This window comes from Mustela nivalis, assembly GCF_964662115.1.
Source record: "Mustela nivalis genome assembly, chromosome: 1".
NCBI classification, from domain to species: domain Eukaryota; kingdom Metazoa; phylum Chordata; class Mammalia; order Carnivora; family Mustelidae; genus Mustela; species Mustela nivalis.
Window position 1 is genome coordinate 55,411,757 of NC_139020.1, and position 27,768 is coordinate 55,439,524.

Genomic DNA, 27,768 nt, shown 5'->3' on the forward strand with positions numbered 1-27,768 from the left:
CCCGAAAGGCTACCAGACCAGTAACAACTTCCTGCCAAATTCAAAGGTCCTTTCTGTTTTCGCTCTTCCACAGTGAATGTTATGTTCTGGGCTCCTCTCTCTCTTTCATAAATTTATTCCCTAAAACTGAGTTCCAGTATGGGTCAGGCATTGTTCTGATGAAGAATACCAAGTCTTGCTACAGAATTGTACTCATTCACCCTCACCATACCCAACACTAACACTTTCTACCCCTTTCCTCTGCTTTCCTTTCCTCATGACCACTTGCCACCACCTACCCTACAACACAGTTTACTTATTTGTCTTATTTGGGGTCTGGTACCCCCACTGGAATGGAAGGACCACGAAGACAGGGAGTATCATCTATTATCTTCCTGCTATATCTCCAGGATCTACGACAGAACCCGACACTCACTCAGTATATGTACAGAATCACAGAAAGTCCTGGCCAGATGTACACGTTGCTGGGGGATAGGGGGAGTGGAATCTAGGCATTACAAACAGCAAAGGAAAAGTCAGGGAAGCAAAATAAGCTTGGGGTGTTGGAGGCCAAAGAAGATCAGGGTGGCTACAGAGAAGTGAATGAAGGGATGAGTGGTAGGGGATGAAAACTAAAAAGAGGTCAGGCCAGGTCACCTAGGGCCTTGAAGGGCACAGCAAGAATGTTGGATTCTGCTCCAAATGTGAGCAGAAGCCACTGGCGGGTCCTGAGTAGGAGAATGGCATGACCTATCTTTCGGATGCAGTCATCAGATTTTTAGATGGTGGATGCCAAGAGAAGCAATGAGATCATTTATAGAGCTATTGCTACAGCCCTGACAAGGGATGTTGGTGAATTCACTAGGGTGGAGGCTGTGGAAAAGGAAATACGGGGTATAGGTTCAAAGAGTGAGTGGGCAGGACTGGCTGCCAGGTTGAGTGCCAGGTGTGGAAGGAGGAGAGGAATTCAGGATGCCTCCTGGGCTGAGGCCTGAGTGGCTGTGAATGGTGGTGCCATTTACAAGGAAGCAGGAAGAAGTCTCCCACTGTTTCTTCTTCCCTTGATTTCTAGAACTTTCTGTGTCCCAAATCTCCCAGGATCTTTATTTTTCTTTCCACACTTAATTCCTCAATGAACCTATTAAAATCTCAGGGGTCCAACCATCAACTTTATCCAAACAATGGCCTGATGAGCATCACCAACCCTAACTTTCCACCTGTGCTCCAGTTTACTTCCAGCTGACGTTCTGCTGGAACTTCAGATCTTCAGTCCCACATGTGCCAACTCGGATCCCCTGTCAGCTCTTCTCTTCCTGTCTGAAACAGCCTGTCATTCCCAGCTGCCGTCTCCAAACTGCTCTCCCTGCCTCATCTTCTGTGCTCCTCTCTAGCGTCTGCTCTGCTTCCCTCCAAATGGTTCCATGTTCCTTGTCATCCTTACACTCCAGTCTTTAGGCAGCAGATCCTACTTGATTTTTGGGTCTTCAGCTTCTCCTCTGCCCAGGACAACAGCATTACCACAACCTGGTTCATCTTCCTAAACAAAATCTCCATGATCAAAGATTTCTTCTCAAAACCTTCCCACAGGTCCTGACTGCTTCCTACCTCAAGTACAAACTCTGAATCTGGTTTTCAAAGCCCTTCTAAGTTACATGAACATGTTTTCAGTACTTCTTAACAAAGCCCCTCTGCTATAACAGAAGGCTATCCTCAAAAATCCCCTACAAGCACCGTATATACTTTTGCCTTCACTCTCTAGGTGGTATGCCTCTCTGTCCTTCCCTCTTTGAAGACAAGTGTAAGTCCTACTCTTTCCAAAATGTCCTTTTTAGTTACTCCAGCCCATATTGATTTCTTCCCTTCTCTGAAAAACTAATAGTAAATTACAGTTGTTATTAGTAATGGCCAATCATCTTATCTCTGCAACCCAGATAAGCCTGAAATCTTACAGCAGCTTCAATTCTTGCAGGATACTTCAGAGCAGAATTCAAAACTTGGGTCCATCTCCCCCAAACAAATCCAATTCTACAAAGCATTAATAAATATGCATAACGTACTGAAGATTGCATTGACAAATGCAAGGTTACATCCAGCAAAAATCTATTTCAGGTCACCATGAACCACCTCTATTTCTACATCTTTGATTCTGGCTGCCTGCTGAGCTCTTTCCCCACACCACCCCCTCCAGCCTCTCCAATTCTGCAGCACCATGTCTTTTGGCTTCTGGGATGACCTTCCTCCTTTCTCCAAATCCTTACACACATCCCTCTAGCTCTCCCTTTGCTGCAATTTCAGTTTCTCAATTTTCATTCTATATTCCCATGTCCTGGACCAACCAATAAAGGCTGAATTTGCCCTCTTCAGAATCACAGAAAATGGTTTTTTAAAATGTTTTTCATAACACAAATAATTATTTTCATTATTTCATTCTGTCACAAATCATCACATTTGTTCTCATAAAAACCTTGAGAGTAAGATTATTTCTATTTTATATATTAAAAAAGCAGAAGACCACAAGTTGATACAACTGACGAGGGGGCTGTAGGTCTAACTTTGAACCTGGGTTGGTCTGTCAACTTTCTGTAAAGTAATGTTAACATGTGGTTTTATAAAATTCTCTTCCAATTTTCCTGCTCCTTTAGAGCAAGGATCATATATATGAATTATATATGTGTGTGTGTGTGTGTGTATATATATATATATATATATATATATATATATGACATCTCTCTGAATCTCTGGATCTCAGGATCTCTGATATGTATTGTTTATACCTTATACCTTTGTCTTAATTGGTGCATGGTTGTTGGTAGTCCACATACTGGCACTTGAATATTCAGGTTCATAAGTTCCTCAAGTTCATAAGATCGTCCTTAGGGTCAGGAGCTGTATCACATGCTATCTCTGTGTCTATTGTAAGTCTGCTGGTGACCTGATGAATTATGCTGTGGAGAGTGAGTATAGACATTTTTCCCTCCATAACCTTTAGGGAAGCTCTGGTCTGCCTCTTGTAAAGGAGCTGTCTCTGCCTGTGAAATTTCTGATAGTGTTAGCAACAATCAGAGCATTATACAAGTTCATACAGAGTTCATAAATAACATCATCAACCAGGAAAACTAAGAAATGGCCTACTTTTGAAATTAAGGCAACTTTGATCATCTGAAATCACATTCTTACAATACCACTGCAGTTTACTCTTAAAAAACAATTTCTGTTAGGAGCTGGAAAACTGATGTGTATTTAGGGCAAATGCAGCATTTAGGGACTGACTGGCTGTGCAGGTTACTTATTTTCCTTCCTTTTTTTTTTTTTTTTCACCTGCTCTTGAGGCTACAGAGTCATCTTTTCACTTCATTGTCATGTAGGTCTGATGCTGAAACAGAGCGCTTATAGCTGTTGTTTCTGTGTGGTGGGGTTTCGTTTCTGGCTACCACAAAGCACAGACACAGACACTGGAGACTCATCAGCTGTGCCAGATGGCTCCCAGCTTTTGTGACGTACCACGAACACCCTGTGAGTGGCCCTAGAGATTCAGAACTGTTTGATGAATTTCCTGAGCTGGAATCAGCCTCTTGTGAAAGATGTCCCTACAGAGTAAAGAAGGTATAACTGGCAAAGGACTTCATTCTGAGACAGGAAGATGGTTCCATCTACACCTTCCTTAATTCATGTCTTTCCTTAGCCCCAGAAACTGCCACATTCTGAGCTAGACACTGGAGGGAAAATCTTTTGTAGCAAATACAGAGACTCTGCTGCCAAACTCTTAAGATACATCTGTCAACAATGATCTGGCCATCGGATTTTTTTTTTAAATATCTGCACAGTGTCCAAAATCTATAAAGAACTTAGCAAACTCAACACCCAAAGAATGAATAATCCAGTCAAGAAATGGGCAGAAGACATGAACAGACATTTCTACAAGGAAGACATTCAGATGGCCAAAAGACACATGAAAAAGTGCTCCACATCACTCAGCATCAGGGAAATACAAATCAAAACCACAATGAGATATCACCTCACACCAGTCAGAATGGTTAAAATTAACAAGTCAGGAAATGACAGATGCTGGTGAGGATGTGGAGAAAGGGGAACCCTCCTACACTGTTGGTGGGAATGTAAGCTGGTGCAACCACTCTGGAAAACAGCTTGGAGGTTCCTCAAAATCTTGAAAATAGAGCTACCCTATGACACAGCAATTGCACTACTGGGTATTTACCCTAAAGATACAAATGTAGTGATCCAAAGGGACACATGCACCTGAATGTTTATAGCAGCAATGTCCACAATAGCCAAACTATGGAAAGAACCTTGATGTCCATCAACAGATGAATGGATAAAGAAGAGGTGGTATATATACACAATGGAATACTATGTAGCCATCAAAATAAATGAAATCTTGCCATTTGTGACAACGTGGATGAAACTAGAGGGTATTATGCTTAGTGAAATAAGTCAATCAGAGAAAGACAATTATCATGTGATCTCCCTGATATGAGGAAGTGGTGATGCAACATGGGGGCTTAAGGGGGTGGGAGAAGAATAAATGAAACAAGATGGGATTGGGAGGGAGACAAACCATAAGTGACTCTTAATCTCACACAACAAACTGAGGGTTGCTGGGGGGAGAGGGATTCAGAGATGGAGTGGGGTTATGGACATTGGGGAGGGTATGTGCTAAGGTGAGTGCTGTGAAGTGTGTAAACCTGGCGATTCACAGAACTGTACCCTTGGGGATAAAAATATATTATATGTTTATTAAAAAAAATAAAAAATAAAAATAAAAAATATATGCAGATCAAGAAAAATGAAATGAATCCATTTGCCAATCTGTTCTTGAGACCAGGTGCAAGCCAAAGAGGCTGAAATGACCACAGAGGACAAAAAGGCTCAAGGCGGGCCAACCAAAAAGGAAGTAGGGTTTCTGGTTATTAACTAAGCAGGTCTACCCCAACTTGAAGGAGCCACAACAGATGTTCTTCCCAAAGTCTTAGCAATATGGGCTTGCCACTGATATTCAGAGTAGAAAAAGAAAAAAAAGATTATTACATAATTTAGAAAAATGACAAATACCAGTATGGTTTCATATCAGTCAGAAAATATTCATAGTGTCAGTTGGGAACATGTGCTCCCCCAAGATGAATAAAAGCATGCACAGTGCAACAAAAAGTCAATACTTTTATACCCTGACTCAAGTCTCAGGAAATTAGTCCCACTCAACTTCTCTGACTTACTGTCAGCATTGGCAATGTTACTCCCCCTGGTGTTCCTGAATTTTGAAGCTTTCTTCCAATTGATCATTTGCTTTCCTGACCATCTGCTATAGCCTGGAAACCTAATTTTCCCAGTCACCTTTCAGAACAGACCCCCTAGGACATCTAGTCTATACAGTCTCTTCCCACATGGTGACATAACGTGAGACTCTTTCCTCTTTGCTAGGATGTTCAGCAATCTAGTTTTGCTTTTATTTCTCTTGTTCCTATTAAGCACGGTGCAGTGCCCATTGATCAGATGGCTTGATTTTGTGGGGCACCAATGTGGTATGGGGCTCATATGCCAAAATTTTGCCTGGAGTAAATCACATAGCAGTGAGCTCGAGTTTTTAATTGAACTAAGACAAACTCTTAATTACAACAATGCCACAGGGCAATGCTCTAGTAAAGCAAAACTGTGGCAACCTTCACTCAGACACTGATCCCTGTAACAGAGGCTGGTGCCTCTACAAGAGGTGATCTGAAAGAATTTCTACTTCCTTCCCATCTGGGGTTAACTGGGACAAATTTGAACTTACACATGAGTTTGGAAATGCCTACGACAGAAAGAGTTCAGAATCAGAGTGGGTAGTGTATGCGTTTTGAGCATGGAAGATGAAAAACAATAGGTCAAAGGTCAAGCAACACCAGCTCATGGAAGGGGATGGTGATCAAGTTATGACCACAACCATGTTCCTACAAGTGGTAATCCTAGACAAGAAGAAGATTCTCCTCTCCAGGAACCATCCCTGTGATGATGGTCCTGATGATGTCTATGGGACTCTGGGTGGACTGGAAAAAGAAGGGCCAGGTCTTAAGCAGAAAAGAACTTTATTGGATAGGTCAGATTTAGGGTGGATAGGGAAGAAATGAGATAAAGGGAAGTTAGCTTAACATGGGCAAGGATGATGGATTGGTTTTTTAAAATGAATTCAAGACCCTTGCCTAGAGAAGGCCCATCTGTGGAATTCAGGAAACCTGTCCAACCCAAAATGCTGAATGTTAATCGATGTGTTGTCTGTCCCTTGAAATCCTTGCCCCTGCATAAAGTGTATCTGTGTACTCCAACCAACCTGTGTGGAAGGGGCTGGTGAACAGATGGGGGGAACAGTGCGGGGATGGAAGAGAAAGTAAGAAGTCACAAGGAGATGTGGTTAAAAATGTGGGAGCTCAAGCTGAACAGCTAGGGTTCAAGGTGACCACTTCCTGGCAGTGTGACCCTGAGCAAGCTCATTTTCCTCACCTGTAGGTTGGGGATGAAAAAAGAATTTACCCCTCAGGTTGCAAGAAGAATTAGATGAGAGGATCTATGTGAAGAGCCATACCTGAATTTCATCATGGCCATAAAGAAAGGGGAAAGGCACGCCCCACTCACACACACACACACATACACAGGCAGGCACACAAAAGAATTTCAGAATACAGTTTTACAGGGTCAGAGAGATAATAAATCTGGATCATCTCAATTACCCTGAAGGGGTGGAGGGAACTGTATCTGTGCTAACGAGATTATGAAAAATAATGAAAGAAGTTTGGTACAGTGCAGACGGGTAACCCCACATGTAATGTCTCTAAGGGTCCAACGGAGAGGCTACCTAGGGCATCCTGAAGAGGTTTAAGATGTTCTTAAAAAACCTCATTATTTCCATGACAATTTTTTAATCTCTAGAAAACACCTAGAGTTTTAACTGAGTCCCAGTTGGAGACTTCCACAGTGCCAAATGACATGCAAGGTCTTACCAAGAACTCTCTCCTTGCATAGACTTTGAAAATGAATGAACCACGCTGGCGAGAAGGGCAAGAATAAATTAGTATCAGGAAGGACAAAACAAGGCCACAGAGGTGACACCAGCAAACTACGGGATCAGAAGCAACTGGAGAAAAGGGAAACGAAGCTCAGGGCCACATGGATAGTCTGGGAGCATGCTAAGTGTGAGGCACGGTGTAGAACAAAAAGACAAACCTTAAAAATGACTGCACAATGAGCATTATATCTCAATGAGAAAAGAAAGAAAACAAAAGAATCGTTTTTCTTAAAAAATAGCTTCCATAGACCATAGGCCTTGGAGAGAAAAGAATATGAAGAAAATTCAGTCAAGAACAAGGTGGAGTGAGAAGAGGAAGAACTTAGGAAAACAGGTCAAACTGCTGTAACCCTAAGCCACAGCAGAGGAGACATCCGGGAGAATGAACGCGAACACTGCAGCCGTCATCAGTGGTGGTCAGACTCGGGAGAGATCTGAAAAGCCATCAACACTCTCATCATTTCAGGCAAAGGTGCACAGCCATCAGTAGGACAGCCCGAGTGAGGTGTGCCTGGAACTTGAAAGAGAGAAAAATGAAGTACACAACTATGAAAAAAAATCCATTCAAAAGGCAGACGGACAGGGGCGCCTGGGTGGCTCAGTGGGTTAAAGCCTCTGCCTTGGGCTCAGGTCATGATCCCAGGGTCCTGGGATCGAGCCCCACATTGGGCTTTCTGCTCAGTGGGGAGCCTGCTTCCTCCTCTTTCTGCCTGCCTCTCTGCCTACTTGTGATCTATCTGTCAAATAAATAAATAAAAATCTTTAAAAAAAAAAAGGGCAGACGGACAGACACAGCAAAGAGAAGAGGATGCTTAACAGACGGACTCCTTATCCATACAATATGAGAAAGATACACTCCTCGGAGCACAGGTGGAACAGGGCCTGTGGCTTTCGCGGTACAGTCATGTGGGTAATATCGTCACTGTCACGCTTTTAGGGGAGGTCAACAGGGCAGCCTGTCTTCGCGGGAAGCCTTTTAAATATTCAGTCAAGTAACTCGCCAGCAAGTGTCAGACCGTAATTGACCAACCCATGCAGATTGGCACAAAGGAAAAGCGTGCACGGTGTCAGTCTGTGTGTGCCTTCCAGTCAGACAGACACTGTATTTATCTTTCAAATGACCCAACCACTATTATGATACTGTACAATGGTCTCATCAGTTTGGATAATGTAAAATCATCCCTGTGCGATGATGGGCTTTCTCTGATGTGCTGACCATATATTTCTTTCTTTTTTTTAAAAAATATTTTATTTATTTATATGACAGACAGAGGTCCCAAGTACAGAGAGGCAGGCAGGGTGGGGGGAGAAGCAGGCTCCCTGCTGAGCAGAGAGCCCGATGCGGGGCTTGATCCCAGGACACTGGGACCATGACCTGAGCCAAAGGCAGAGGCCTTAACCCACTGAGCCACCCAGGTGCCCTGAACATATATTTCTAAGCCTATTACACTTGAAAATAAGGACCTGGGCCCCAGTAAATTCACCAAAATAATAAAACCACTTGGTTGTAAGGGGATGAGAAGAGTCCTGTGTAGTAGCTGATTCTTCTTCTCTAAGTGATAATCTCTTGCAGCGCTGTTGGCTGAGTGCCTCCCTTCTACACACGGGGTCAGAATTAAGGCATGTGCATAGACACACACACACACAGAAGCACTACAGGGTAAAGAGAACTGGGTAGAAAGCCAGGGGTTAAGAAGAATCATTTTTCTAATTTGTGAGTTTTAGAAAGTATAGACAAACATTCAGAAGCAATTATTTCCTACTGGAATTACTGTAATGACAGCCTAACACAGAAATTGATGTGCACCTGTGGATAATTCATATTTATCTAAATAAATCAGGCACCCTGAGTATGAGAACAGATGTCCCACGAGGATCAACGGGGCACAAATAAATCCTACCCCCACCACACACACGAATCACATAAAACTTGAGAAATATTACATAAAAAGAAAACAATTATAATATAAATGGCATACCTAGCTTGTGAAAAAGTACTCACTAAAAGCTGTATGCAGAGCTTAAGAAGATGACAGAGGGATGGCTACCTGAAAAACGTGCCAACAGGACTGTGGAAAACACGCAGCGACTAGTACGGCTCACAGGGACAGGGAAATCATGTTCTTTCCAATACCAGTTGTACTTCCTACTCCCTTCTGTTGCCAATTACATTTTGATTCTTTTCCTTTTGGAAAACACTGTGGTGTTTCCTTTCTTCCTGGGTTTAGTTGTTCCTTTTTGTTAAAATGAAGGTTTTTCCTGCTCCCTTTTACAAATGAGTCCTAGACCTTCTCAATATCCCTTCAGATGGCCTCTTAACTCAAGAAGTCATGTGATGTCTGGGATGAGGGGGGCAGGGAGGGAATGTGGATGAGACAAGTCTGGCCGGAGTGGGTCCCTGTGGAGCTGGGAAATGGGCACTCGGGAGTTGATGGTACTATGTTTGAAATATTCCATCATGAAAACATTTTTTTTTTAAGATTTTATTTATTTATTTATTTGACAGACAGAGATCACAAGTAGGCAGAGAAGCAGGCAGAGAGAGGGGGGGAAGCAGGGGCAGAGAATTACTGTTGAGCAGAGAGCCTGATATGGGCCTTGATCCCAGGATCCTGGGATCATGACCTGAGCCGAAGGCAGAGACTTTAACCCACTGAGCCACTCAGGTGCCCCCAAAACATTTTTTTCATAAAAATTCCATTGTTGAAGTATTATGCCTCCAACTCAAAGGATGAATACCCAACTTTTGTATCAACATATCAACATGGATGGAACTGGAGGAGATTATGCTGAGTGAAATAGGTCAAGCAGAGAGAGTCAATTATCATATGGTTTCAATTACTTGTGGAGCATAAGGAACAACACAGAGGACACTGGGAGATGGAGATGAGAAGTGAGTTGGGGGAAACTGGAGGGGGAGATAAACCATGAGAGACTGTGGATTCTGAGAAACAAATTGTTAGGCCATGTACTTTCTGATAATTATTTTCTGCTGATGGGCACAAAAATTAGGCTGAAGTCAGAAGACACCTCAGCTAAAGACAGGTATAATGAGATCAGGCCCCTTTCCTTTTTTGAGGGGTGAGGAGAAAGAGAATGTGCACATGCACTGGGCAGGGGCAGAGAGAAAGGATCATAAGCAGGGTGCATGCCCAGCATGGAACACTATGCGGGGTTTGATCTCATGACCTCAAGATTAAGACTGAGCCAAAATCAAGAGTCTTGACAGTTAACCAACTGAGCTACTCAGGCAAGGCCAGGTCCCTTTCTAAATATACTCCCTTATCATGTCAACAAACAGCAACCATGTAGGTGACTATAGTTATTCTTATTTAAAGGGTAGCTATAAGCTCCTTGGTGATCAAAGTAAAAAGAGAACTCATATAGTAATTCATATTCTAACAAAAGGAAGCACCAAATAGATTTTTCCCTGACATTAAATTCTAATATCTAAATGAACTTTTAAATTACAGTGCAAAGAACACTAAACAGCATAATGGATAATGTCTTTAACACGGCAGTGTTAAATAGTAAGATGCAGTGTTCCTCACATGGCCAGTCCTGGAGTCAGTTCTTCCTATATATCAAAGGCTTTCTTCCACACCTGTATCAATAAGGCAAAGCAAGTCTGCTGAGATACATAGGATAGTCAGATACAAAGGCCTTCGATAGTGACTACCAAAGTTAGAATCAGGGATACATAATCTAGGAGGAATAAACAGAAATACATCTATATTTCTTGAATAGATTTCTCTAGGGTTTCTGGCAGTGGCCCAATATAAGTCAGTTACAGACACTTTCTGATGGGGATCCCTGCTATAAATTACAGAAAGTGTCATATGCTTTAGGTTTGGGCATGTAGATTTCAGGATGATCTTTAATTTTTACAAATATATTTTATATACAGGTATATATACCTGTATATATATTATATATACATAAATTGTATGGATTTGCATACTATTAAAGTTTTTTCACCCTAACAACTCAAATAAAAAGCATCATGATTAGCTGTCAGAATGTATAAGTCTCAGTGCCATTTTCACTAGTTTCTATAGCCTTAGATATGTAACTAACTTTTCTGAGTCTTGTTTCTTCACCTAAAAACTAGGTTATTCAATTAAATGTTTCATTACTTTGAGGTACTAATATGACATGCTTCTTGAATTCCTCTAATTTTCATGAACGCAAATCAATCTCAAGGTGTCATTTAGCCTATGAAATTTATCTCACCAGGATTATATCTGGATAATCGCCATTGCTGGTTTCAACTTCAATCAAAGCCTTAGATTCCTGCACAAGGTTTTGACTCTCCTTCCTATTAATTTCCCAGGAAGAGGCCTGTGGCAAGATATTAACAGGAACTATATGAGAGTTAGCAGCAATCACTGGTACATACTAAACCACATTCATTCAGTCTCTATTCACTTCTGTAGAGAAGCAAACTTCTGGGGGTGCCTGGGTGGCTCAGTCGGTTAAGCCTCTGCCTTTGGCTCAGGTCATGATCTCAGGGTCCTGGGATCGAGACCCACATCAGGCTCTCTTGAGTAGAGAGCCTGCTTCCCCCTCTCTCTCTGCCTAACTCTCTGCCTACTTGTGATCTCTCTCTCTGTCAAATAAATAAATAAAATTTTTTAAAAAATAAAGTCTTAAAAAAAATAAATTTGTGGGAAATATGGAAAATTCAATTTCCGATCTTTGCCCTCAAGAAATATATGATTTAGGTAAGCATTTGTAAAAGTTAAAAAACAATACACAACAATAAAACAATACACAACAATAAAATATAAAAACAATACACAACATAAGGCAAATTAAGTGTGAAATGAGTGCTGCAGACTACAAGCCTCAATAGTGAATCAAACAATCTTCATGAATTACTGCCCATACACTGAATAAATACGTCTCATGTGGATATACACATTGTTCTTAAAATTTAGGTAGATGTTGCTGTGGGGACATAAGATATACCTTCATTTCAAAATATCTATAATGGCTTTCTGTTATGTAGTTTTTAATCGGTAGATGGACAATGCCTATTATTATGTGAGATCTCTGTGTCATTTTTTTAAAAAAGATGTCTTCACACTTGAAAAGATGGGAAACAGCTGGTATGAAAAATGTATGATGCCAGGAAAGGTCTCTTTTGACTGGAATGGCTACTAGTAGGTGCTCGGCTTCTTGAGAGCAAGAACTGTGTCAACCTCTGCAGCCTCAGCACCTGGCCCCACAGAAATGCTTAGCATATGTTTGTTTGCTGGAATGAATTAACGAAGGACACTGAGAGAACATAAAAGGGAATTAAAAGCGGCAGATGTAGGAAACAATAAGAATATTATTTTTACTGGGAGCCCCGCTTTCAGGAAAAGCTGTTGAGGGTAAGGAAAGTAGAACCTTCTGAGAAACACAAGGAGGTGATAAAAATAATTCTCTAGGAAGAGCAATTAACTAACAATTAACAATTAATTAATCACCTGTGTTAATAAAATTGAATTGTGGTACATTTAAGTTAAAACATTAACTAATTCCAGAGCTACTCTTATCAAGGTTTTAGAGCACATTATAAGATTGACTTGGGCATATCTGTCTTCCTAATTCCATCTACTTAGGCTAATGATAAAATTAATGATACTTCCCGTGCCTCTTCTGGTAGTGGTAATGCCCAGAGTGCTTACTGGACAGAATATTAGAAATTTACGGCAAATACTCCTCAAGTAATTGAAAGTTGTTTCAGTTGAGGTTTAAATTTTGGTTAAATTCATTTTTCGAATGTTACAGAATTCCAGTCTCCTGATCTGCCCCAATTCTAGATTTTTGTATAGACTATCTTCTGAAGTGAAATTTTCTTGCATTTCCAAGAGTTGACATCCACCTACCTCCACGTCTTCATATTCCACTTGCTAATCAGTCCATTCCAATCTGATTTCTACCCCCTTCACTCCAACGAAAACAATAAACTTCTTCAGAGATCACCCCTATTGTCTCTAAGTCATTAAATAAATGGACTTTGTTTAGGCCTTTCAACAGAAGCTAGCCTCTCTGACTAACTCTCCTTGAATTGACATTTTCTACCTCTTGGTTTTAATGAGGAAATAAGTACCTGGCTTGTCCTCTTCCTGCCAAATCATTCCTTCACCATCACCTGGACACACTTACTCCTTATAGCTAGCCATTAGATGGTAAAATCCCTCAGGCTTCTGTCCAGTCTTTCTTTTCTTCTTACCCTTACTCCTCACTCAGAATGTCCTCTTTGAGGTCTCAAACTGATTTACCACCAACAGACCCAGCCACCTTCTAGAATTTTCTATTTCAAAGAACGGAACCACCATCGAACCAGGTGCAGGGCCCAAAAATACTGTAGTACTTGACATTCCCCTCTGTTTCAACTTCTGTACCTAATATATTGCCAGCATGGGTCAGTGTCTCCTCCTCAAGACAAACACACAAGGAACAAATGCACCCCCTCCTCTGATTGGCCGCCATCACCTCAGCCCAAGCTGCCAGTGTTTTCCCCTAGGAGACCACTGTTAATACGCCCCTGACTGTTCTGCCCATATTTACCAGAGGCTTTCATACTCAGCTAACAATTTTCTCTAAAGGAAGATCTGATCATACCACTCCTTTCAGTGGTGTCCCACTGCTTTTAGGATAAATGCAAAACCCCTTGTCAAAGTCTGTAGGCCCTGCATGGTTCTGGTCACTCTCTAAGCTTCTCACCCCATAGTCCCTTTCCATCTCTCCGCCCTGCCAGAGCTTCCTTGTCTTCGCAAGGTACTCTGTATTCACCAGCACCCTTCTTTAGCGTATGTGTGCATCCTTTGGAAATGCTCTTCCTCTCTTTTTACCAATTTAATTGGGATTCAATCCTAAAAATTCAGCCATTGTTTTCACAGGATTTTTTCATCACTTTGTCCCATTCAGTCCCTCCAGGCAGGGTCAAATCCCTTATTATAAGTACTCATGCTACTAAGTCATTAAAAACTGCCAAAGTAGCAGTTTACATTTGTTTAATTATTGGATTATCTGTCTCCGTGTAAGTTTAATGCAACCAGGGAATGTATGTGGGTTTGCTCACAGTTAAATCCCCTGTAGTTGGCTAGCATACTGAGTGGCACTTAATAGATGATTTTATACACACATACCACACTAAGTGAATCTCTATAGTTTAAAATGTGTTATCTTAACACCAAGGTACTCTTCAACTTCTCAATCACTTATGTTTTTACAGCATAAAACCTACTCATAAAATGGGTCAACAAATCCCAAATCTTGAAATTGCCCAGTTAATGAGTGGAAATCAGGCTTAAAGGAGATAGGGCTATAAAATGATATAACTACTTTTTATATTACATACATGCAGCATTTTTGACATAGCAAATGTTAAATAAATATCTTCTGAATATTTGAGCTTGTATGTATATAATTCAAAGTAATTATGACCAATAATTCTGTCGATTGTAGACAGTTTTTTTCCCCTACAGTCTTGAAGATTTAGGGTCCAAACTTCAAAATTAGAGGGAACTGGTCCTCAGATATTTTAAGAGAATGAGCTACCCAAAAATGGAATGAGAAATACTACCTCCAGAGGTAATACGTTTCTGTCACTAAAGATTTTCTAGAAGAACCTATACACCGTTTGCCAAAGACTTTACAAAAGAATGTGTGAGATATTTCTGCAGTGTAACAATTGTACAGAATAATTCCTTTAGAAAGAACCATGCCTAAAATATCTTGTCTCCCACAATGCTTAACACAGTATCTTTACACAGAGCAAAGTTCAGTAGATATTTGCTGATCAAATTAGTTTACAGCTTTCAGAGCCTAGGGCAATTTATTTGAATATTTTCTCTGGTGGCCCATCTCTACCCTTTAAGGGTAAATTTAATTTGGGGAAAGAGTAAAAAGTCATTAGAAATCAAACCTGATGAACAAGGCAGATAAGGTAGGCAATGAACTTTGGGTTACAAAAGATTTTAAATGGTGGTGAGATATTGTCTGTTACCATCCACCACTGAATCTGGCATAGGTTAAATGACCACTTAATTGTAGGTATTCTTATTAATATACGCTATATCTAAGAGCAAGTTCTTAAAAAGGGATTAAATAAGAATAATACTGTAAGAATGAAAGTGCAGTGATTCTTTTGAAAAAACAAACCCATTTGGAAATTGTGGGGTGGTGCATTTCTTAAAATCAGTCCCACCATTTAAGCATATTATCAAGATTATATCCCATTTTTCCAGAACTCAACTACTGGGGTAAGTACCTATTATAAAATCTGGCTAAGAATTTTTGCTATAAAGCATCAAATGCAGAATCCTCCAGATTATAGGTTCATCCTATATGAATATGTTTCTCTCAAATACAAATCTTAAATCCTTTTCCCATGCAGGCATTCTTAGGGCCCTGTTAGTTGGTTGAGCATCACACAGTGCACTGATGTGCTGGTATTAGCCTTCTGATGTTTCTTCCAAAAGAGAATAGGGAGGAAAAAAATAGAAATTGGGACCTTGTCCTGGAAACTACACTGACAATACGCATGCTATAATTAGAGTGCTTTAAAAACGTGAAAATGAAGCAGAACCTTTGCCCAGTACTATTTCCGGAATAAGTGAATGACTATACATTTTGCGGATAAGAAAAGAAAAACACCTGGGACCTCTGGACTGGGCTGACGTTTTCTGGCAGGGTGGCTGGACGTCTGGGCTGCTGAGGCTTTGCTTTCTTCTGTGGAGACTTCTTCATAATTTTAGTGTCTGTAATACATTCCACATCAGAGTCTGTCCCTTCTGTGTTTCTCTTCCAGCCTCTGTGGCTGACACGAAGCTCAAAGGAGGCAAGGGACCCCTGCTTCAAGTCGTCGCCCCTAGGCCTGACTTTCTGAGTTATTGTGTTTTCCTGAAGTAACAAAAAACAAGTTTTCATTTTGGGGGCGCCAGTTTATTTATAATTAATTATCATTTCCCTCAAAACCATATGACATTAAGTGATACTTATTACTAATAAACACTGTAAAAACTTTAAAAAGCAGAAGTGTAGAAAATAGGCTTTAGCAAATATATACCATCATAAGGTCTCACTCTGAATTTGATTCAGCAGAGGAGGCCTGAGCCAAGAAATTTTCTAATTCTGGGATGCCTGGGTGGCTCAGTCATCAAGCATCTGCCTTCGGCTCAGGTCATGATCCCATGGTCCTGGGATTGAGCCCTGCATCAGGCTCCTTGCTCCGTAGGAAGCCTGTTCTCACTGTCCCACTCTCCCTGCATATGTTCCCTCTCTCGCTGTCTCTCTCTCTGCCGCATAAATAAATCTTAAACAAAACAAAAAACAAAAAAATCCTTCTGATTCTGAGGATGTAGAAGACTACAGACTGAGAATATAGTATGTTTCCTGACTTTCTCCCAACAGAGGTTTACTTGCCTTTGGTTCTCTGGAGCAAAAAGTCAGTAATCTAGCTATCAAACCCATCATCTGCATGTTAAGAAATAACTAAAATTGTAGTTTTCCGTATGTACATGTTTGTGTGTGATTGGTATAACTGAAAACGCCAAAGGTTAAAAAAAATATTCTAAAACTTCCATTTTAGATTGCAACAGACATTTGAGGAATATAATAGAACACAAAGGAACCACAAGAAACAATGTAGGAATTGCAGATACAACATATTTCTAGGCAAATATATATCCACAGACTGAATCAATATATCTTTCTATATATATGATTACATATATACATATATGCATACATAGCCATAGAAAATATGGAAAATACATTATAATATTTAAAACAGTCATCACCTCCAGATAGTAAGATCATGGGTGACTTAAATTTTATCTATCTCTTATTTACTTTATTTTCAAAGTTTTTCCTAGGAAACATGTATCACTCTAATAAGACAAACAAATAATGGTAGTTAAAAATATGTGTTAGTGTTTCACTCTCTGAGCCTCATTACCCATGGTGACATTTGGCCCTTGAGAAAGTCTTACCCTTCATATGGGAAATATGACACAAATGGCTAAATCCTACTTTAATTACTCACCTTACATGTTGAAGTTCCGCAGGTAGTAGTAGACTCGGTGATCCTATTTGGTATAAACTGAGGCTTTTATGGGGGAAAAATGGTTAGATGAATGTAAGTAAAAAAACCTTTCAATTGAAATATTACAATAATCCAACAGTCTTCATTTCTTAATGGAGTTTCAAGATTGCACACCTTCACTAATAACTGTTTAAGGGGTCCGTTGTAGTTTAGATCTATTGCAACTCTGTTGTAATGACTGGTGACCAGGTAAGATGAGAATGCAATGGTCTGTCAAACATCACAGATCAGATGTCTCCTGAGCAATTTCAGGAGCCACTATATCCAACAGGCCCCCACAGCCCCTGTCTGCTTTCTCTGGAGGCCCTCTGTCCTGCACATGCAGGTCCCAGCATCTGGAATGAATCCTGACCTTCAGCAATAGCTGTGGTTCAGAGCTCGGGGCTGGAGTGTCAAGGCACATTTGAGGGCAGACTGGCCTCAACGGTGTCCCTGATACCGGGATGCTGCTTGTGCTCACAGGTACAGCTGAACAGAGAGAGGAAGCAATTGTTCTGCCTGTAAAAGAAGTGCCTTTTAAGTTAATATTTTGATGTGACGATGGCCACGTTAAAATGATGAGACATTCATGAAATACACTGAGAGAAGATAAAGAAAAATACAGGCCCTACCCCCAGGCTCAGGTTCATTCCCCCTGGGATGTGAGCCTGGTTCGGGGTCTGCTTGGACCTCCTTTCTGGTAGAACAACCATTCATGTTTATGGGACCACAAACACCCGTGTGGGAAACAGCTCAGTGGCCAGATTCTCTGGGACACAACATTTCCTTTCCTCTTGTAAATACCTGACTCAAAATTGGGAGTCCTGACTGATGAAGGGTTGGTTCTGCTCTGATAAAAATTTTTCTGAGATGGATGGCCTGCACAGATTTTGAAATAGCGCCTTTTCTTCTGAGACACAAAAGCCTCTTGGAACATCCTATAAACTTCACATACCTTTCAAGACAACCCTTCAACCCTTCCAGAACTGAATTATTTTGCTTCTATACCTGCACCTGCCTTCAACCAGTACTACTTCTTTTTTTTTTTTTTAATTTATTTATTTGACACAGAGAGAGATCACAAGTAGGCAGAGAGGCAGGCAGAGAGAGAGGAGGAAGCAGGCTTCCTGCTGAGCAGAGAGCCCAATGCAGGGCTCGATCCCAGACCCTGGGCTCATGACCTGAACTGATGGCAGAGGCTTTAACCCACTGAGCCATCGAGGTGCCCCTCAACCAGTACTTCTAATGCATTCCCCCTCTTGACTAGTGACATCACCAAACATCCAGACACCAAAGTTAGGTTATCTTTGTTCCGTCATCACCCTCAACCCTCCACCTTATCAGTGGCGAAGTCTTATAGATTTCTTCAATTAAGTGTCTTTTAAATTTGGAATTTTCTCTAGCCTCAAGTCAACATATTGTTTTAAGGTTTTTACCATCTTTTGATTGAACTATTTTCTATAATCTTGTATTACTTGCTTCTGCTCCCTTCCCCCTGGTCCCCCAGAGAAGAATTAATGCTTTATCTTCTATAACCCCATAACATTGCTTCTTTTGAGATGTTTATGCAGATAATATACTCACATGGAACAACACACAATTTTTAAAGTATATTTGGAAAACTCTCCATACTACTCTATTCTTCATTTGTCCAGTTCACATTCCACTGCTGTTGTTTTCTGTTTATCTTTCCAGAGTTCTGTTTATACCTCATACAGAAGCATATATAAATAAGCTTTCCCTACCTTTTTTGAGTATACGATGAGTATACTATGCACCCAGTCTATATCTTGCTTTTGCATAAAGGATACATCCTAGAGATCTTTATTAGTACTTAAAAAACTTATTCATTTCCTTTTACAGATGCGTCATATTCTAATAATGTACTGTTATATAAAAATTTATTTAACCAGACCTGCTGATAAACATTTAGGTCTTCTCAACATTTCATTCTACATAGTATTTTATAATGACATATAAAATAGGTAATTTTGTAAATAGATAATTTTATATTTATGTATATATAATCAAGTTCTAAAAGTGTAATTTCTGGATCAAAAGGTATATGCATTTGTAATTTTGATAGACACTGTCCACTATCTCCACCAGGCTATTTGGTGGCTCAGCATAGTCATCCTTGTGACTATTACAAGAGCAGTGATAAAAACTACATTCTTTATTTTGAGAGTAGAGAGTATATATCAATTACGTATACATGACTATTATATATTATTGATTGTTTAGACATTCCTAGGTTGAGGTTCAATTAAAACTTCCTATTAGCATGATTGACTCTTTTTCCATGTATCATTTGTAGCTTTTTGCTTTATGGAACTCAACACGATGTTAGCTGATATGAGAGATTTATAATGGGTACATCTTTATTATAAACTGAAGACTTTAGTCTAATTTAATGCCCTTCCTTGGTCATTTAATCTTTTTTTCTCTTGAATTCCAAATTAATATTAGGCCGGACCCCTATTTGATTTTTGTACATCTGTTTGAGATCACACGTTCAATCCTTCTGAATTGCCTTTTTTTTTTTAGATATATTAAAATATAATTTGTAAACATTTTGCTTTTATCATGAACAATGAAGTTTTTAATCTAAACTACAAAAAGCAAAACAAACAAACAAAAAACTAAAGTACGGGACGCCTGGGTGGTTCAGTTGGTTAAGCGGCTGCCTTCAGCTCAGGTCATGATCCCAGCATCCTGGGATTGAGTCCCACATCGGGCTCCTTGCTCAGCAGGAAGCCTGCTTCTCCCTCTGCCTCTGCCTGCCACTCTGTCTGCCTGTGCTCACTCTCTCTGACAAAACAAAAACAAAACAAAACAAAACAAAACAAAACAAAAAAACCACTAAAGTACAAATGTTGCAAGGAGAAGCTAGACAGTAAGCAGTGGATGTTACAGAAATATAATATATAATATAATACAAGTTTAATGTAAAATTAGAATATTAAGTAGTTTCTGAGAATTACATTTTTTCATCTTTAAACCATTTCAAAGCAGTGAATTTCTCTATTCTCTTGGAAAATTTCTTTGGGGATAATCTTACAAGATTTTTTTCAAATTTCCTTGAAATTATTTAAATATCACTTAACCTTATTTTTTTTTCTGTTTCCTAAGAGATCTAGGCCTGTCAACTCTCCAATGCTAAATATCACTGATCTTCCGAAAAACCAATGTTTCTTTTTTTTTCTTTCTTTTCAGCATAACAGTATTCATTGTTTTTGCACCACACCCAGTGCTCCATGCAATCCGTGCCCTCTCTAATGCCCACCACCTGGTTCCCCCAACCTCCCACTCCCCACCCCTTCAAAACCCTCAGATTGTTTTTCAGAGTCCATAATCTCTCATGGTTCACCTCCCCTTCCAATTTCCCTCAACTCCCATCTCCTCTCCATCTCCCTATGTCCTCCACGTTATTTGTTATGCTCCACAAATAAGTGAAACCATACGATACTTGACTCTCTCTGCTTGACTTATTTCACTCAGCATAATCTCTTCCAGATGGGCATCTTCTATACAGCACAAGCTTTGCCTTGTGATGCAATCTCAAGTTCCTTGTTCTTTATTAAGTTAAATTTTAGGCCATTTGCATTTATTAATACCATATATGTGGTTGGTATTAGCTGTCATATTATTTTGTTTTTATTAAAAGTTTATCTTAAGTTTTTAATAATACATTCCATTTTCTTTTGTTTTGTTTGGATACTTCTTCTGATACTATGGAGGATTTTTCTTTCCCCCCAAGGAGATACCATTACAATGATAATTCTTTTCTTCCACTGTTTACTGGTATTCTCTTTCTTCGTATTTACATCAGTACCAAAAAGTATGCTTAAATTGCTTCAATCTTTCTCCATCTTTTTATAGATGAAGCAAACAAATTACCTTTTATCTTCTTCCATCCTTGACTTTTTTTTTGTTGGTTGAATTACTTCTACGTTGCCAGGGAATTTACATTCAGTTTGCTACCTAATGTTCCATATAGCTTAGCCTATAGTTTAACTATAGTGACGGTCTATAGTCAATGGCTAATTCCAGTTTTCTTGCTGTAGAATTTTCAGGTACCTCTTAGCTGGGTTTGATCTTGTTTTCCTCTAAAAGGGATTCCTGAGTTAGTTTGTTTGTTTGTTTGTTTTCCTGCTTTCAAAACTATTTGTTTGTAGGCTTTTTATCTGAAGGATGGTATGATGAATATAAAATTCTTGGTTTATACCTCCTTTCCTTGAAGGTCTTATAGTTCTTACTTTACTATCACCTGAGTGAAGTTTTCTGTAGAAAATTTGAAGCCAACCTGATTTTTTTTTTTGTCTCTGTGATTTGATCTTTATGCCTACTTATCAAAACATTTTATCTTTTTCTGCACAGTTGAGTAACTTTTCTAGTATATGTCTTATGGTCATCTATTCTTGGGACAGTTTACCCTAACTATGCAGTGTTCTATTTCAAATATGCTGCTTCAAGATTTTTTGTGTTTAATTAAAAGTTTACCTGATTTATATCTTTAAAAATGTGTTCTTACCTTACTTTTTCTTTCAGTACTCCAGCTATACAAGTACTGAATCTCCTTTTCCTACTTCCATTAAAATTTTCTTTGTAATTTTAAGAGGTCCTTCCCAATTTCTATTCATTTTATTTGCTTTTTCACATTTGTCTTCTATAGCAGGGGACAGATAGCAAACTTCTGTGAAGGGCTAGAAAGCAAATATTTTAGACTTTGTCGACCACATATAGTTGCTGTTGCATACTCTTCTTCTTTCAATCATCCAATAAATAAAAATCCTTTTTAGCTTAAAGGCCACACATGAATTGGTAGTGGGCTAGATTTGGTCAATGGGTAATAGTTCACTGACCCCTGATCTATATCCCCATTGTGTTATCAGAGTGATAATCTGCCTTTGCATTCTTTCCAGTTGTATGATTTATTTTTTCTATTTCTCCCTTGAGTTCTACCAAATCATGCTTCATTTTCATTGTCTCTTGCTGTTTCAACATCTCTTCCCAAGTTCTTATATTTCTTCTTTGAGATCTTCCTTCATAAACAAACAAACAAACAAACAAAAACAAAACCTTTTTTTTTACTAAGTAAAAACTTGTTTCTAAATATGTATGTAAAATTTCCTTCTGATCTGTGTCAACACTTTTTTTTTTACATTTCCAGCTGTACTGAGAAATAATTGACATACAGTTCATTGCATATAACTCAAATGTATATTTTGATAAGATTTGACATATGTATAAAGTCATCATAAAAATCAAGATAATGAATATATTGATCATGCCAAAAAGTTTCCTTGTGCTTCTTTGCAATCCCTCTCTACACCCCTTCCTACCTTCTCTGATCTTTCTCTCAATATAGGTTGTCTTCATTTTCTAGAATTTTTATTAAGTGGAATCATATAGTATGAAAGTTCTTTTCTGGTTTCTTTCACTAGAAGAATTATTCTGAAATTAAACCATGTTGCTATGTCAATCAACAGTTCATTCCTTTCTCTTGATAAGTACTACTCCACTGATTGGACAGACCATAATTTGTCCTTTCACTTATTAATCATCATTTAGGTGGTTTTCAGTTTTTGACTATTACAAGCAAAACTAACACGAGCATACAAGTTTTTGTGTAGACATACGCTTATGTTCATATGTATATTTGCTTGGTGAAGTGTCTGTTCAGATAATTGTCTATTGTAATTATGTTGTTTGTCTTCTTACTGAGTTTTAAAAGTTCTTTACATATTCTAGATACAAGTCTAGTGTCAGATATTGTTTCATAAATATTTTCTCTCAGTCAGTGGCTTGTCTTCTCAATTTCTTAACTGTGTACATTGAAAAGCAAAAGGTTTTTTTTTTTAATTTTAAAGGAATCTAATTTGTCAAAACTTCTTTTAGAGCTGGTGCTTTTTGATCATATTTAAGAAATCTTTGCTAAACCCTAGGTCACTAAAATGTCTTCCTATATTTTATTCCAGAAGGTTTTTGGTTTTGACTTTTACATTTAAGCTTATGGTCCACTTCAAGATAATTTTGGTACTGAAGTAAGAGTCAAGGTTCATTATTTGGGGGGACATATGGCTATCCAAGTGTTTTGGTAACATTTGTTGAAAGGTTATTCTTCCTCCCATTGAAATGTATTGGTCCCTTTACTGAAAAACAACAGAATATACATGTGTGAGTCTATTTCTGGACTCTCTATTCCACTGCTCTCTATGTCTCTTTTTATACCAATATCACACTATCTTGATTACTGTAGGTTTATAATAAGTCTTGACATTAGGTAGTGTCAGTCCACCAACTGTTCTATTTCAATGTTATTTTGACTACTGTTGGCACTCTACATGAATTTTAGAAATGTTGGCAATTTCTACCAAAAAAGTCTTTCTTGAATTTTGATTGAGGTTGCTTGAAGTATATAGACCAGTTGGGGAGAAGACACTTTAATAATATTGAATCTTCAAGCTCATGAACATAGGTTATCTCTCTATTTATTTGTTTCATATAATTTTTTCAGCAATGTTTTATAATTTCCAATTTACAGATCCTGCATATTTTTGTTAAATTTGTCCCTAAGTATTTTACATGTTTATTTTTTTACTATATTTCCTATGGCAGTTCACAAATTTTAATGCCATTGTATATAGCATTTTTTTTAACTTTAGTTTTTAATTGTTTGCTATAAATATGTAGAAACAGTATTGCTTTTGTATTCAGGCAACCTTGCTAAGATCATTTCCCAAGTTTTAGTCACTTTTTTTTTTTACAGATTCCACCTGATTTCCTACATGAACTGTCACAACTAAAAAGTTTATCTCTTCATTTGCAATCTGAATATGTTTTATTTTTCTTTCTTTCTTGCACTGCCTAGAACTTCCTGTACAATGTGAATTGGAGTGGTGAGAGCAAACCTCCTTGCTTAATTCCTGATCTTTAGAGAAGAGAATTTATTCTCTCACTAGAAGTAGAATCCAAGCTGTAAGTTTTTTTTTTTTTTTTTTTTTTTTTGCAGATCGCCCTTTATCACATTGAGACAGTGCTCTTCTGCTCCTGATTTGATGTGATTTTTCATCAGGTATGGATTTGGTTGCTTCCTGTCATGTCATTTACATTTTACTGGGTTTTTTCTCTCTTTTATTATGGACTCTTGGGTTCCTGGGTGGCTCAGTGAGTTAATAAGCCTCTGCCCTTGGCTCAGGTCATGATCTCAGGGTCCTGGGGTCGAGGCCCACATCAGGCTCTCTGCTCAGTTGGGAGCCTGCTTCCCCCTCTCTGCCTGTCTCTCTGCCTTCTTGTGACCTCTCTTTCTGTCAAATAAATAAATAAAATCTTAAAAAAAATTTTTATTATGGAATCTTATTTTTATGTTATTTATGTGATGCCTTGTTCATATTTTACTGGAATTTTTTTTCTTTTTGTAGGGTATCTTTTCCAGCTGTTACGCTAGTTCATTTCTTAAACATATAACAGTCAGGTTTTCCAGGACTAGCTCTTTGTCAGAGTTTTCTATCAGAAGGGAGGATAAGATTCTGGGCAAGTTTTCTTTTGTTCACTCCACAAGCCAAACTTTTATTTTCATCTCTGTTTAAACGCACACATACACACACACACACACACAGCCCTGCAACTATGACTTTTTGAGTACTTTCATGTGCATTCCCCAACCAGTTCTGTGAACCAAAGTAGGTCTAGTAGGGCTTCTGTTCCCTCCTGGCTAAGGCAGACAGTGGCTATCACTTTTCCTCTCCAGATACACTTGTTCACTAAGTTTATTTATATTAATCCTTTAGATGTGCTACTGCTGGGCTATTTATTTCTTCCATTTCTCCCCCCTGCCTCGTGTGCAGTTTCTGCATTATCTTGACAGCTTCGAGCAGCCTTGAGCAATAGTTTAGTATGTCTTCTAGTATGACTGAAATTTGAGTTTACATTTTTGTTGTCTGTTTTCCTTGTTGCCCTTAGAAGACCTCCAGAAAAAAGAATGGGAAAACGCTAAGTCTGCATAGCCACATTTATAACCAGAAGGATCCTATTATAACACTTTACCTCTCTTTATCATCGTATGGATCACACTTAGAATTATATGTTAACATGTGTGTCTCTCTCAAAAGACTGTAAACTTCCGAACTCACTGTTTATCTGCAGTACCTAACACATGTTTAGCACTTTATAGATATTCAATAAGATATTAATGATTCAAGGGATAACTAGATGCCCCCAGAGCCTATGGCTCATCTATTCCCCATAGCTGAGACACTGTCACAAGTCTATTCTGCATGCTTAATGTGACTACTTCCCCACTCCTATTGGATATTATCACATTTTTGAGATGCCTTATATTAAATGCCTGCATATCTTCTCTTCTAATACTTGCATCACCCTAGGATGAGATTTGTTCCTGATACAGCAAAATGGGTTGAGCCTAGCCTAGTAACAATGTATGTCACAGTTCAATTATGTAGATTTGCATCATTTTGGGTACTGGCTCCAAGATAAAGACTTTTTCTATACAGTTTTATTGTCATGACTTTGGACCTGTACTAATCACATCACTAAAATAGAATTATGAGTAAATAAAAACTTTTATAAACTCCATAAACTTTCCTCTCTGTATTAATTTCAGGGTTGTGTTTCTACCGAACTTCAGATATTAGAGAACACAGCAAAAATTAAAATGCCTCAACTAGGGGCAGCTGGGTGGCTCAGTGGGTTAAGCCTCAGCCTTCAGCTCGGGTCATGATCCCGGGGTCCTGGGATTGAGCCCCACATCAGGCTCTCTGCTCAGTGGGGAGCCTGCTTCCCCTGCTTTCTCTGCCTGCCTCTCTGCCTACTTGTGATCTCGTTCTCTCTCTGTCAAATAAATTGAAAAAAAATAAAATCTTTATTTTATTAAATTGATTTATTTATTTTCAGAAAAACAGTATTCATTATTTTTGCACCACACCCAGTGCTCCATGCAATTCGTGCCCTCTAAATACCCACTACCTGGTACTCCAACCTCCCACCCCCCCACCACTTCAAGCCCCTCAGATTGTTTTTCAAAATCTTTTTTAAAAATGTCTGTTACATTTTGAACAGAAGGACAACATTAATCATGGTCAAATAAAACATTCTAAGGCAATACAGAAGCCAATACCAGACACTGAGATAACCTCCAGATGCCAGTAATAAAGCCTCGAGATGAAGGCAAAATTCACTCATAATTAGAAGAACATGCCAGTAGTTGGCGGAAGAGGCATTCAGTGACAGCCATACTGAATAACTACATTTCCCTGCACGGTTCTATACCCAGAACGTTTCACTGCATTCAGTGAGTAATTTCACAAAATCTACACTAAAGACACACCATATCCTTAATAATATTGGGTCCAGGGTGCCTGGGTGGCTCAGTGGGTTAAGTGACTGCCTTTGGCTCAGTTTGTGATCCTGGAGTCCTGGGATCAAATCCCACATCGGGCTCCCTGCTTGACAGGGAGTCTGCTTCTCCCACTGACCTCTCTCCTCTCATGCTCTCTCTCATTCTCTCTCTCAAATAATAGATAAGTAAAATCTTTTAAGAAATAATATTGGGTCCAATTCTTTTACCTGAGTCCTGTTCATCTTGCTCCTTAATTTCATCACATGATTTCCTTCACCTTGTAACTCCAGGGATTGCTCAAGTTAAGTGAACTTACACCAGTCTTTCCATCTCTTAAACCCTACCCAGCTCTTAAGGAATCCTTTTACTTCTTTAAACTTACAGTTCTTCTAATTCTCTCAGGATTATCAATGCTCTTCACAGCTCCTGAAACTTTTATTCTCTTTCAGTTCTTCTCTTTTCTTTCAATTTATCACATTCCTCTTGGCCTCCCTTCCCTATTCCCCATTCTGCCTGAGAAAAACAATTCATCACCTCAGCTCTGCTCTACCACACCCATCACAATAAATCCCACCCTTAATCAATCAGATCATTGATCATTTTCCAAGTCTTCTCAGAAATTTCAGGCTGGTAAAATTTGTGTAATTGTTGAACCCACACCCACACCATAAAAAAGGTATGGTTCTCATCCTCTCTGGATTTTTTCTTTTACTTATCCTTAGTTAGCTTCTTTGCCCCCTGACAAAGTTTGTTCCAAATCTTCATTATACCTGTACACAAAGTTTGCCTCTTTCACCATCAGCAGATGGCCCTGATTCTTCTTTAGGAAAAAACAAAACTATTAAAAAAAAAAAAAAAGAAAGAAAGAAAAAGAAGAAACAAAACTACACTAGTAGGTTTGTATGACCCTCCCCCCCACCTTCTCTCCCATAATCTCAGAGGGAAAAAATATCCCTCCTCTTACCCTGAATTAAACTCTCCAATGGAGTCCTAATAACCTTTCCTTCCTGTCTTTGCTGGAATCTTTCTGTGTCAGTCATGTCTCATCTCTGCTGCAAAGTCTCCCCCGTTTCACTGGCTCCTATCTCGCGAGTCCAGAAACACTGTCAAACCTCTCCCAATCACAAATTTACCTCAACCCTACCACCTAACTCTCTAGTTACAAACTAACTTACTTTCTCTGCTCCTTCAGTACAAAATTTCTTTGAAATTTTCTTTAAAAATGAGCTGATTGCTCATGGCTCCCACTTCTTTACTTTTCATTGATCTCTCCACCCACCTAGCTTTCTTTCA

General features: G+C 39.0%; 1 protein-coding gene across 1 annotated transcript in view; it reads right to left on the reverse strand.

Moving 5' to 3' along the window:
* MORC1 (MORC family CW-type zinc finger 1) overlaps positions 1–27,768 on the reverse strand; it is a gene marked incomplete at both ends in the record, with an annotated part of 186,278 nt that overhangs the window by 28,225 nt on the left and 130,285 nt on the right. Inside the window, 3 exons of the mRNA XM_082711563.1 lie at positions 11,267–11,374; positions 15,686–15,931; positions 17,076–17,138. Of these exons, the coding sequence (XP_082567689.1) occupies positions 11,267–11,374; positions 15,686–15,931; positions 17,076–17,138 (417 nt within the window). The remainder of the gene's footprint in view (positions 1–11,266; positions 11,375–15,685; positions 15,932–17,075; positions 17,139–27,768) is intronic.